At 42.6% G+C, this 12,205-nt stretch overlaps 1 protein-coding gene across 2 annotated transcripts in view; it reads left to right on the forward strand.

Moving 5' to 3' along the window:
- The window catches only part of C8H10orf90 (chromosome 8 C10orf90 homolog), a 1,136,825-nt gene that overhangs the window by 488,438 nt on the left and 636,182 nt on the right, over nucleotides 1–12,205 (forward strand). For both annotated transcript variants that reach the window (XM_069611487.1, XM_069611488.1), the window contains exon 2: nucleotides 5,796–5,896. In XM_069611487.1, coding sequence (XP_069467588.1) covers nucleotides 5,796–5,896 — 101 coding nt within the window. The remainder of the gene's footprint in view (nucleotides 1–5,795; nucleotides 5,897–12,205) is intronic.

The following is a 12,205-nucleotide window of genomic DNA, read 5'->3' on the forward strand; positions in this document are numbered from 1 at the left end:
TTTATTAGGTAGTGTTATTAGATAGGTTTCATTTCTTCTGTTGGGATCATGGACCCTGGATTGTTTATCTGTATATGACTGTTGGATTTTCATTTTTTTTATGATTTACCCATGGAGCAATGGTTTTCGATTTTAATTTTCCATTGGATTTACTTTTGTGGACTGTGACTTTGGACACCTTTCCTTTGGATTATGATTTCTGGTTTTGCATTATTTCACAGACATGCTGTTTTTTTTTAAAATTCCCATTTTTGTTTGTTTATTTTTGATTCAATTTATGTTGCTTTTAATACATATTTTTTCTTCAAACTTCAATGTGTAGTATCATCTCATTGGTTTCATGCATATCATGATATGGGTTTTGACATTCACTGACACCCATTGTGTGTATGTGAGGGACATGTGTTCATTTCCAAACTTGCAATTGGGGTTCTATCATGTTATTTCCATTTCTAAGTGCGTTGATGCAATACTCGGGTGGGTGTTTGGCATTTGGAGGCTGACCATAAGGGCCAAGGATCTAGATTGTGATGACATGTTGGCTGGGGGACATGTGTGGGGGCCTGGTGGAGGGTGCCCCTGGATGCTGGGGGGTGGGGGTGCTGGGAGACATGAGTGGGGGCCTGGTGGAGGGTGCCCCTGGATGCAGGGAGGTGGGGGTGCAGGGAGACATGAGTGTGGGCCTGGTGGAGGGTGCCCCACAGTGCTGGGGGGTGGGGGTGCAGAGGGACATGAGTTGGACATGTGTGGGGGCCTGCTGGAAGGTGCCCCACAGCGCTGGGGGTGAGGGTGCTGGGAGACATGCATTGTTGATCAGTAGTGCAAGGTGACATGTGGCTTGGCTGGGGGGCATGGCCGTGGTGGATGGGCTGCCTGCGGGACATGGGCAGGGGTGCAGGGTGGTCCCCTGTGGTGTGGGCTGGCTGCAGGGGCCGTGGAGGGTGTAGAGGGAACACCTGGGAGGACCCACACGGCCAATTTATGTGTAGTGCTCCCCGCGCACCCCTGAAATACACGTGCCTTGATGGAATCGCGTGTGATACTTCCCGCGCACCCCTGGAATACACGTACCCTGATGGAATCGCGTGTGATACTTCCCGTGCACCCCTGAGATACACGTACCCTGCTGATTTTGCATGTGATACTTCCCGTGCACCCCTGGAATACACGTGCCCTGATGGAATCGTGTGTGATACTTCCCGCGCACCCCTGAAATACACGTACCCTGCTGATTTTGCGTGTGATACTTCCCGTGCACCCCTGGAATACACGTGCCCTGATGGAATCGCGTGTTTACTTCACTTCATTTTGAAGGGTTTTCCTTGCGCAAGGGCGTTCTTGGGGGCGTAACTGGCACGCGGCTGGTGCAGTGTATCGCACGGGGACACTGTGTGCCAGCCACATGCGCCACTTTTGTGCGAAATTCTATGAATTACTCTGAAAGCATTTTCCCCAAATTATGGAGCAAACTGAGTGGTCTCATCTCTGTGCCTTCTAATTTACCTCCTCTCTGTTACACAGGGGACAACCATGTAAGCCATTTTCATTGTCCTGCTTCACCATGTTTTCTCGTTTTGTTGTTCCTCTCCTCTCACTTCTTCATGCCTCACACATCAAACCATTATCTGACCCTTGTCAACTAATGGTGGTCACTGTGCAGCCCATAATAAGAGGACCACAATATGAAGACCAGCTCCGGAAAGCCCACCTAAAAAAAGCTACAAACTTCAACACGTGACACTGACTTCTATTTCAAAGAGCAGGGTCAGTGACAAGAAAAAATGAAGCATTGAACGATGGGAATTGAGGTCATTTAAGTGTCTAAAAGTAACAGAGTAGTGTCGAGGATTACTGAGGAAACAATAATCCAAGAAAGCCAGAAACAATGGTGCATAGGTGTAAACCACTGAAAGAAGTGCCGTAACGTAATAGATCATTACTGAAACTCTCATTAATCAAAGAAGACATTGAAAGGTATCTGAAAACCTTTATGACTGAGCGCATCTGCCAGATATCTTTCAATGTATTTTTTGATTAACAAGAGTTTCATTCATTATCTATTAGCACCCTGGGCGGGGCCACCAGCCAATCAGGGAGCTCGAAACACGGGCTAACAATACTAGTGTCAGCCCGCATTCCAAGCCACCTGATGGCTGGTTCCCCCACCCGCCATCTTCCCCTGGTGACCTTGTATTGTGTTTCTTTCCCCTCTCGCTCCTCCCGCTTCGCTCGGGCCCTTAACTTGCCCAGCAGGTGGTTACCCACAGGGTGGGCCCGCCACCTCGGGGCATATTGCCTCATTATATCACAGCGCTTTTTTTCAGAGGTCTCCACCCATGCACCATTGTTTCTGTTTTTCTGGAACTAGTGTTTCCTGATGCAGAACAGTGCTGTATATAAAGAAAATCATATTCATATTTTTCTGTTTTCCTAAATTGAGTCTGACATCATCACTTGTGAAACATTACTCCAGTAAGAATAGCAATGGCCCATTCTATTATGGCCTGTCAGGAAAATCTGAGTAAATTTCATAATGGTGAGTTAGCAAAATTCCATGAGTGCAATTAGCACAGTATATGACCAATCTGTTATAATCAGCTACAGCAGCGTTGTCAGATTCTGTTATGATCAGCACATGTATAGGGTTCAGATGTCACTTGACTTTACTTTCAGAAGGTGCTTTAGCAGGCATGATTTGTATTCCTTGTATACTTCTTTCACTGGATGCTTTTGGATTGTTGACTTCCAAATATAACATGCACTGGGCTCCTGCGGCCTCTCACGAGATGTTTCAGTCGGTCTGACACACACTTGCAGCATGCAGCATTTCATCTCAGTGTGGATTCCATAATGTGCTCTTGACACACTAATCACAGCCCCACCCGGCAGACTGGGAGAGAACTGGTCCAGCAAAAATAACAGAGTCGGTATTACTGGCATTTATTCCGCCATTTTTACCAGACCGGCTCACTCATAATGAGATCCAATGTCTTTCCACTGTATAATGTTTCCATGTTTCAGTATTTATCTTTTGCTACTTCCATTGGTGATTTTCAAGTGTAAAAAATGTGTGTTTATCCATGCATACACATTTTCCTGATAATACATCTCAGAAAACAGTGCTTTTCCAGCGGTTGCAAAATAACGCTGCTTCTATCACTGCAAGTACAACAGGCATGATTCTTTTCAAGCACTTCTGTGACTGCACTATGAACATTGAAATGCTAAAAGTGTAGATTATTAAGACCTATCGTAACAGCTAGAGTTCTAAAGCTCAGAGGAATCTATGGGGAAACCAGGGCAAGTGGCCCAAGATAGGGGCAGATGGAGTCCTGGTGATTACTGACTTCTCAGAAAAAACAATAGAAAGTGTGACCGATTCACTTTCTCTGTATCTGGTTTATAGCCGAACCGTCTTTCACATTTTTGTTGTTTGCTACATTAGTCAAAACACATTTCCCATGTCATGCCATTTCTTCACTTTAAAACTAAGTTTATTCATACATCAGTTTGTCACAAAATAATAAAACCACTAACGATTCCTCAGTGTACTTTCCGCAAGGCACATGAACATAAGACAACATAAATTATCAATGACTTGTTAAATTAGCATTTTCGCCAAATTGTGGGGTTAGTAAGTGACACACACTTATATGTACACAAATTGACTTTATAGTTTTTCAAAATCTTATATGTTTGTCAATTCTTGTTTTCTTGCAATTATTAAACAGAGGGACAACTACTGCCGTCTCTCATGCACTAGGATTTCTAATATACATCCTACAGGATATGTCTACATATGTTTCAGCTGAAGGGAGGTTTTAGACACTATCCCTAGTGTATTTTCCTTTTATTCAAAAGCCGTCTTCAGGACAAATATCTTTCTTCTCATTTGTGAGATAATCACAAGGACCCCATTAGTTCTTTCGGTACAGTCACTACAATAAAAACATACACATTGTGTTATAAAAACCAGAACTGGAAAGGCATGGTTATGGGTAATATAATCCCAGTATTGTGAAAAGACAGACCTGGTATAGATTTCAGTTGGATTCGAGCTTTTTCATATTGAAGCAGGTGCATTGCTTCCTTTCATATAGTGGGGGGCTGCCTCACTCGATTTGTGGGTTTGATTCCTGGTTAGGAGCTGATGTCTTTTAGTTCCTGTCTGTGATACATATTAATATACTATTTGCCTATGTTTCTACATACAAAAGTTTTACTAATAATAAAAAAGTTACTGACCTTGGTTGGTGGCTCCTTTATCCAGCAGTGCTTGACTCGCCCACTCTCCTCCACGAGATCAGTGGCATTGATTATGCTGGCAATCTCAATTTGGGCTAAGAACTCCTTTTTTCTCTTGGGGTAGTGCAGTACCTGTAATTACGGCTGTCTGATTCTGGCTTTACTCCTTGGCAGTGCATTGCCTCAGGGCTTGTTGAACCCTGCAAATATTTCCTATATGGTGGTGTTTATCATAAATGTCCTCAGTGCTGGCAAGCAGGTGAGGATGTTGTCAGTATCTGTGGTGCTGGCAGCCCTGCTGATGCCACTGGTGCCGTCGGGTATCATTTCTTCACCACCCACCCCATCTGGCCTGGACATCTCTCTGGTCTGTGCTGTAATATTTGCACAAGGGCTGCGGTGTGCTTAGTGTCCTGGGACTTTTGCCTACTCTAGTCTGCAAGGTCTGGTCTGTGGGCGTACTGGCTCTGCATTGGTTGCTTCCCGGTTTGGCGGAACGCTCAATTACACCACCTTTGGATGGTACGCTTTGTTCACCGGCAGTATCACCATTTAGCACAGGCTTTTCCTCACACCCGGCCCGTCCGGACTGCTTCACAGGCCACGCCATTGGTCTCGGGGTCACTCTGCACATATGGCCCCAGGCTGGGGCGTTACTTCATCCGGGCCCTATCCCCCACACGCGGTTCAGAGCTCTGACTTCACATTGGGCTGCAGCTGACATATCCAGCCCAGGCAGACGCCTTCAGGATGCCCTAAGGTCACTTGAGGCCGCAACCCTGCATGGCCTACAAATCTTTCTTTTCACTTCTTTTCTTCTGCTTCCCTTCCTCTGTGCCTGCCCTTTTCTGTGTACTACTTCTTTCAACTGTCACTTTTCTACTGTATTTTCCCTCATCCCCTTTTGGAATCCTTTAAAGTCCAATCCATTCTAATTGGCAGGGGAGACCTGCCTATTGTTGGAAAGTGTAGAGTTCTGTGTGTCCCCCATGGTGGGGACAATTGGTAAAGTCAGATAAATCCAGTTAAGCACATACGCACATTAAATAAAATACTTTGTTAAAACTCCTGTGTCCTGTGTTTATTTCTCTTATAATGTTTTGCCAACGAACCCTGGTATATAACCCACTTCCTGAAAGGGCCCTATTTGGGCCGGGGGTTACAGTATTCTGGTAATGCTTAATCAGCGTTTTTAGGTTTTAATTGAAAACCTGAATGCAGTTCTTGCCCATATTAACTAGGAAAGGGGTTTAAGCCATGTTGGTTATGTCAGGGGAGTTTCTAATTTACCCCAGATCTTGGTGTTAATATTTACACTGGTTTGAACCCCAAACAGTTGGAGCACCTTAGTTGTATGCGCGCTGAAGTGTTTCAAATGCTCCAAGCACCTCTGCACGTGCTACAGTGTTCATTTTGTAGACTGCAGTCTGTGAAGGTCAGGGTAGTGTTATAGTGCACAACGCACATCTCGGTTAAACTAGCCCTTTTTCTATCTGCCTATGTTATCTTTGATCAGAGCTGTTTGCTGATGTATTTCTTCTCGTTTCTAGGACTGGAAGAAAACAAATGTCACCATGTAATCAACAATGAACAAGGTCTTTCAATTTTTCAGACTGATAAGCGGGCGGTGAGCAAATCATTGTGTTCAAAGGTAAACATTTTTAATACCTATTTATAGCAGTCGTCTGCCGCCTGATGGCAATTGGAAGAGGAGTGCTTGTCTTCCTGCCGAGAGCGAAATCTCTGGCAATCAGACACGGAACTTATGTTGTTGAAAAGATTGCAATCACTGCATATCATCACCATTTCTTGATTGAATTTGGCTTTGTTTATGCTCCGGCATGTACTTTCTGAAAATTAAAAAAAGTCCATAATTTGCAGTCTTTACTCTTGTGTCATTGATTAACGACCTAATTTACAAATCCAAAGCTTTCGACTGCCATATGTACATAACCGGCATTGAGACTTGTACAGAAAAGAATGCAGCTCCCGGCGGCACTGATCTCTTCCAATTATATCAATGGACACCAGAAAGAACATTAGATAACGTCTCTACAGAGCGCACAGTATTTCCAATTCATAACACTCGTCCTAATATTATGGTTTGCCCACTTAAAATGTTGAGAACATGTTTTGTAATGAACACGACATTTGAGGGTTTTCTGAGTTAAAAAAGTTTGAGAACTCAAAAAATTCAAAGGCCATCTATTAATGTCCTGCTGAACAATAAATGGTCGTTAGTGAGGTCACCTGTGATGTCATCATTGTGGCCATAGGCTGCGGAAGAGGGGGCGCACAGATAAGGTGGCTTTAGTGGAATTTCAGGGGTTTCGTTGCAATAAGTTCTCACTGCAGGGAAGTCAACCCCGATCGGCATGGCCGAACATTACCAAACTACGAGCAATGGCCTTTGGCACAGGTACTCTATATTTCAAAATACTTGCAACCCAAAGATGTTCATCAATCACAAACTGATTTTTACCTGTATTGACAGTGGTATTGTTATGTATAAAAGATTGCAGGCTTTCAGAACTCACAATGTATTTAGGCAATGATCAGTGAGATTATTTGCCATGGATCACACACTTAAGCAGCATGGTACAAGCCCCTTGTTTTATCGCAGTCTCTTGGTGACTTGTTTTGATACATTGCACAGCACCCAACTAACCACATTTAAGCAGAATGCAAAAGGAAAAAAAATGACCGGCTGTAAGAATAACATATGCCCAGTTACGTTTGCCCGCATAGCGAAAATCAAAAGGTGACACCCATGAATAAACGGACAGTAAGTGAACATAAATCTTACAGTGAAATATACACATGTAATTCATTTGACCTTCCCCTTAGAAGAAAGTGCACAAGACAAAATAGCATTGCCCGTAAACAAAAAAGTAATGAACACCACAATAATAACCAGAGAGAGGAAATGTTCCAATAAATATGTTGGCAAAGTACAAAAGGTACTTACCTTTTAAACCCAGTAATCTGTCGTGAAATATTCCCTGCTAAACAAAATCCCAATATGAAACAAGTGCTTGTGGTCTTGTGGGTAAGCGTCTGCACTGGGAACATGGCAACCTGACTAAAATCCTGGTAGCCAAATACTTGAGCAATTTTGCCAACCCCTAAAAGTTGCATCCAGCATCTGAAGGGGAGAACAACTGCAGCAGTGTACAGGACCACAAACTCTCTTGCCACATCGTGGGCTAATACCTGTGACTTACTTGCTCTCTCATTTCCCCTCCTTACCCACATGACTGGCTTCCAACAATACTCTGCTTTATAACAATAACTTGAAACGTACACCTACCATAATGTCACTCAAATATATAAATCATTATCAAACTATGTTAGGCAAAAAGTGTACAATTGTGGCATAATTCCCCCATCTTGACTGGGAAACTACAAATACAAGAATGCAATTCAGCAAAAGGCAAAAACATGATCTCTAAGTACAATAAATTTCCTATCGTGTTGTGAGATATTTAAAACTTCGAAAACACATGGCACCCAGGACTGGGTACTGTCTGCCATCCATGCAGTAACCGGGACCAATCCTGCTTAGATTCAAAGCAAAGAAGGTGCTTGGACCCTGAGACCATGTTGCTCTAAGTAGTCTTTTAACTTGTGCTAGTTTATTAGGCAACATGTCCTGAGGGTGCCAGCTGCTACCTTGCCTTGAAGCTAAACTGGGTCAGTCCTGTTTAATGCATGGATAGGAGTCCCGGATGCCTATTGTGTGATTGACCATAGCCTTTGTCCATGGCTAGGAATTTTTCACCCCATGATGTCACTATAGCTGTCAACATCTTTTTTTTGTAAAACCCTTTTTTTCTATAGCTGCAGATATAGAACTACAGATAGCCTCGGGTAACTGTAGTCTTTTTATATGTAAACTACAGATACCCACGGTTATCTGTAGCTTATTATAGCCACCAATGATGGAAAAACAGCAAACAAAAATGCTTTCTTGCCCCTCAGGCCCTCACCAAGTGCCCTGATCATCTGTGCCAGTGTGGGATGTATCAACCCACTTATCCAAGCCCTGCAACATCACTGTGCATTGCTGGCAGCAGAAACATCATAATGGCCATTAGAAAGCATGCTGCTCGCAAGAAATCACCAGAAATTGCACAGTGAAAACCTGAAAAATAGGCCACCATCCACTTTTGCCTATCTTAGTGAGCACAGGAGATCACTGCCAAAAACCACCATTGGGCTGCCCACAAAGTAGCCTGAAACCACTTGGAAATAGCAATGCTGATTGAAAAAGAAACACAGAGCTATTTGAAAATCCGTTTTCTTGATTGTCAAAAATTGCTAAAATCATGGCTCACAAATCACCTAAAAGATGCAACCTCTTTGTTGGGTGTTCCACATCATTTACTCCAAGAATCCACATCAATACAATGTCAGCAAAAATCATATGTTCTCAGAACAACATCCTATTTTAAAGATACTTGATGGAAAGACAGCTGTCAAAATGGGTGTAATACCGTTGCTCACCTCTACCAGAAAGCCAGCGTTTCAAAACCATTTGTGGAAAGTTGAACAATTGAACCCAAACTATGCCAAAAGAAGAGAATTCCATCAACATGCCATATAGAGTGCCACACAGTGATTTCATGTTGAAAAAGACTTGATTTAAAGATATGTTGCTTATTTTAAGTTTAGAAATGTTATTTATTTTCACAAGGAACTATGTTACAATTGATCAGAAAGTAACCTGATGCAGGTAAAACTCCAAAAGGCTTGCTTCCCCTGAGAACCCTTCACACCTTGTCATTCCCACCAGAAGGAGGATGTCGCATTGGCAAGGGAGGAGATTCTCTCTGCAGCCCGGAGAAGAGAACAATAGATGCCTTGGACTGAAAAGGGAATGCTAATTTGGGGTGTGACTGTCCACAAACTGCAGTCAGGAAACAAGCCATGTGACCCTCTGAGTTAGCCCAGCTCTAGGAGGCAGACCAGACTGAGATGTGAATTGAATTGAAAGCAAATGTATGTTTTATTAAAATGCTTATAACAAATTGTACCAAGCTGACAAAAATGTAAAATTTTGAGAGTGTGAAAATGAAATATTCACTCACAATTCAAGACTAAGCTGGACTCCGTGCGATGTTCTGAGACTAAACCCCAGAATGTATTCATATTGTAGCTCCGGTGTTTTTGCTATAAACATGAAAACTTACAGTAATATGCTCAGAGAGGATATGCATGCATGTATCAAATTTGGTGCAGAATGAATATTGAGAAACCCTCCAAAAGCGCGAAAATGTTGTCATTTCTGAACCCAAGCTCGTAGAAACATTGGACTTGAACAGAAATGCACCTCAAGCAATCTGTCATGTAATTATGTATTCTCAACAACTTGTGTATCTGGGAAATATGTTTTTTGGGAAAAATAGATTTTCCATGTAAAAGCAAAAGGGAGGGATTTCTTTTGGACCATAAACACAGCATTACTCTGACTCATTCTGACACGCTGATCTTTTCTCCAATCAGGGGATAGGAAATCCTCTAACCTATCACATCCTTAGAGGGTTGGGCATTGTAGAATCAGCCTCCCCACCCACTTTAGAAATATATGAATAAGGACTGTGAGGACAGATAGAACACACACATTTTTCCACTACTCAACTGATTTCTTGGCGCTGCACCCTGCAGGAAGACTCCAGACTCCAGATCTAGAACCAACTCTAGAACCAAGCTCTAGAACCCTGAAGCAGAAGCTTAACCCAAAACTGAAATCTTTGCAGCAGGCCTTCAGAATCTTTTGCAACCTAATTCTAACCCTTAAACTTCCACAGGGCCTAACTAAACCATTCAACAGCCTGGCTGAGCTGTTTTGCTTCTAGCTAAGAACCCTGTGCTAGAACCAAGGTCCAGACCCAGAAAGCAGCGCTGTATCCAGAACCCATCAGATCCAGTTCAAGAGGCCACCCAGACCGCAGTGCAGTGCTGAGAGCAGAACCCAGAGTGCCTGAGACCTGTCCGGTGGCGAGAGTGAAGCCAAACCCTTGACCAGATCTTTGACGAGGCCCATTCCAGTCCAAAGCCTAGGAGTGAGTATTTAGTCTAGAACTGTCCATAACCAATCTCTTAGTTTAAAGTAATCCTCTTCCATCCATTTCAACCTGTCCAGAACTGCATTATAGAATCTTGTGTCCCTCCTGTTGATTCCAAATCTGTAAAGCTCAATCTGTTATTTTGAAATCTTGACTTTATTTCTGAAAATCTACCTTCACAAAAACCTCTGTAACTTTTGAAACGCACATCCTAGAACTGAAATTTAACGGCCATATTGAAGCTAAGATCCTAAGCTTTCCATATCATTATAGTTTTTCCGTAATCGCATTTCACACATGCGGAATAATTGCCACAAATTGCAATTTAGCTCCATTTAACTGCATGTCAGAATAGCTATTTCTTGTTAGCAACTGCTGAATTTCATTTTCAATCTGATAATGATTTATGAATCATTGCTAGTGTTGACCTGTACCAATCCAAAGTAATTCTCGCTGGTGCTGAATCTCCTTTAGTGAATTAAAATCATTTTAGCATATTTTCCCATTCATTGCAATCACATTCAAAAGTATTTTTGCCTCTTTTAAAATCGTACCTGTTTTCTCTAAGCTTGCTGGGGGAACTGGAATTGAACTGCATTATTGATTGTATTCTTGAAACCTGTGTGCTCTCATTTCCATCTCTTCATAATGCATCGTGGGGGGAGTGAGTAGTCACAGGGGAAAAAGTGACCACATTGTTTTGATTGAAACCATATAAAGTTTATTTCTGTGTTGAATTCTTTCCCATCTTGCATTCCTTGAACCATAAAAGTATTCTCTGCTACCTTATTCTCCTGTTCCTTCTCCTTAGTGATTAAAGAGTTGTTGATATTGTAATATTACCCAGTACTGATCACTGTTCATATTCATAAGTGTGCTATTCATAAAAGTGTGATATATATATTGTTCAATTCTTCAAATAAACCTTTTAATTTTCAAAACAAACCTACTTCTTGGCTCAGTGAGGTCGGGGAGATCCAAAGAGAGGGGCGTTATATAACCGTTCATCATCCAGATTTAAAGAACTTTGACATAAAAATATATAAATAAGGGTTTCCATTGGGCATCCCATACTAAGCATTGACTTGGTTGGAGTGCTGGATTGAAGTCACTTACACCAGCTCCCACCACTCCCCAGATGGCCTCCTCACATCCCCTGCCCTCTCCCTTTCCTCCACAACACATACTATTTCTGTGACACAGTTTGCTTTGAAATGTCGGCTATTCACGGATATAGCCGAGGTTACAGAAAAGCTCTGCATTGCAAACTCCGTCCCTTTTTTTTTCTATAGCTGCGGGTATAGAACTACAGATAGCCTCGGGTATCTGTAGTCATTTTATATATAAACTACAGATAACCACAGTTATCTGTAGTTTATTATAGCTACCAATAATGGAAAAACAGCAAAGAAAAATGCTTTTTTGCCCCTCAGGCCCTCACCAAGTGCCCTCATCATCTGTGCCAGTGTAGGATGTATCAACCCACTCATCCAAGCCCTGCAACGTCACTGTGCATTGCTGGCAGCAGAAACATCATAATGGCCACTGGAAAGCATGCTGCTCGCTATAAATCACCAGAAATTGCGCAGTGAAAACCTGAAAAATAGGCCACCATCCACCTTTGCCTATCTTAGTGAGCACAGGAGATCACTGCCAAAAACCACCAACTCTCCAACTCCCAAATATCACTTGCTGTCCCCTAGCCACCCCAACCTCTAGTCCGATGGCATTTGCATAGTTTTGACCTGTAAATAGCTTTTTACCGACTTTTCATTTTCCGATATCCTCGGCTAAAACCACAGCTATCTCTCGCAATGAGAAAAAAAAGATGGCGGCCGTTTCATTTCTAAAATCCCCTGGTTTTGGCAGTTTACCCAAGATATATTTGTTTT

Source organism: Ambystoma mexicanum, chromosome 8 (assembly GCF_040938575.1).
Source record: "Ambystoma mexicanum isolate Mex_15411 chromosome 8, UKY_AmexF1_1, whole genome shotgun sequence".
NCBI classification, from domain to species: domain Eukaryota; kingdom Metazoa; phylum Chordata; class Amphibia; order Caudata; family Ambystomatidae; genus Ambystoma; species Ambystoma mexicanum.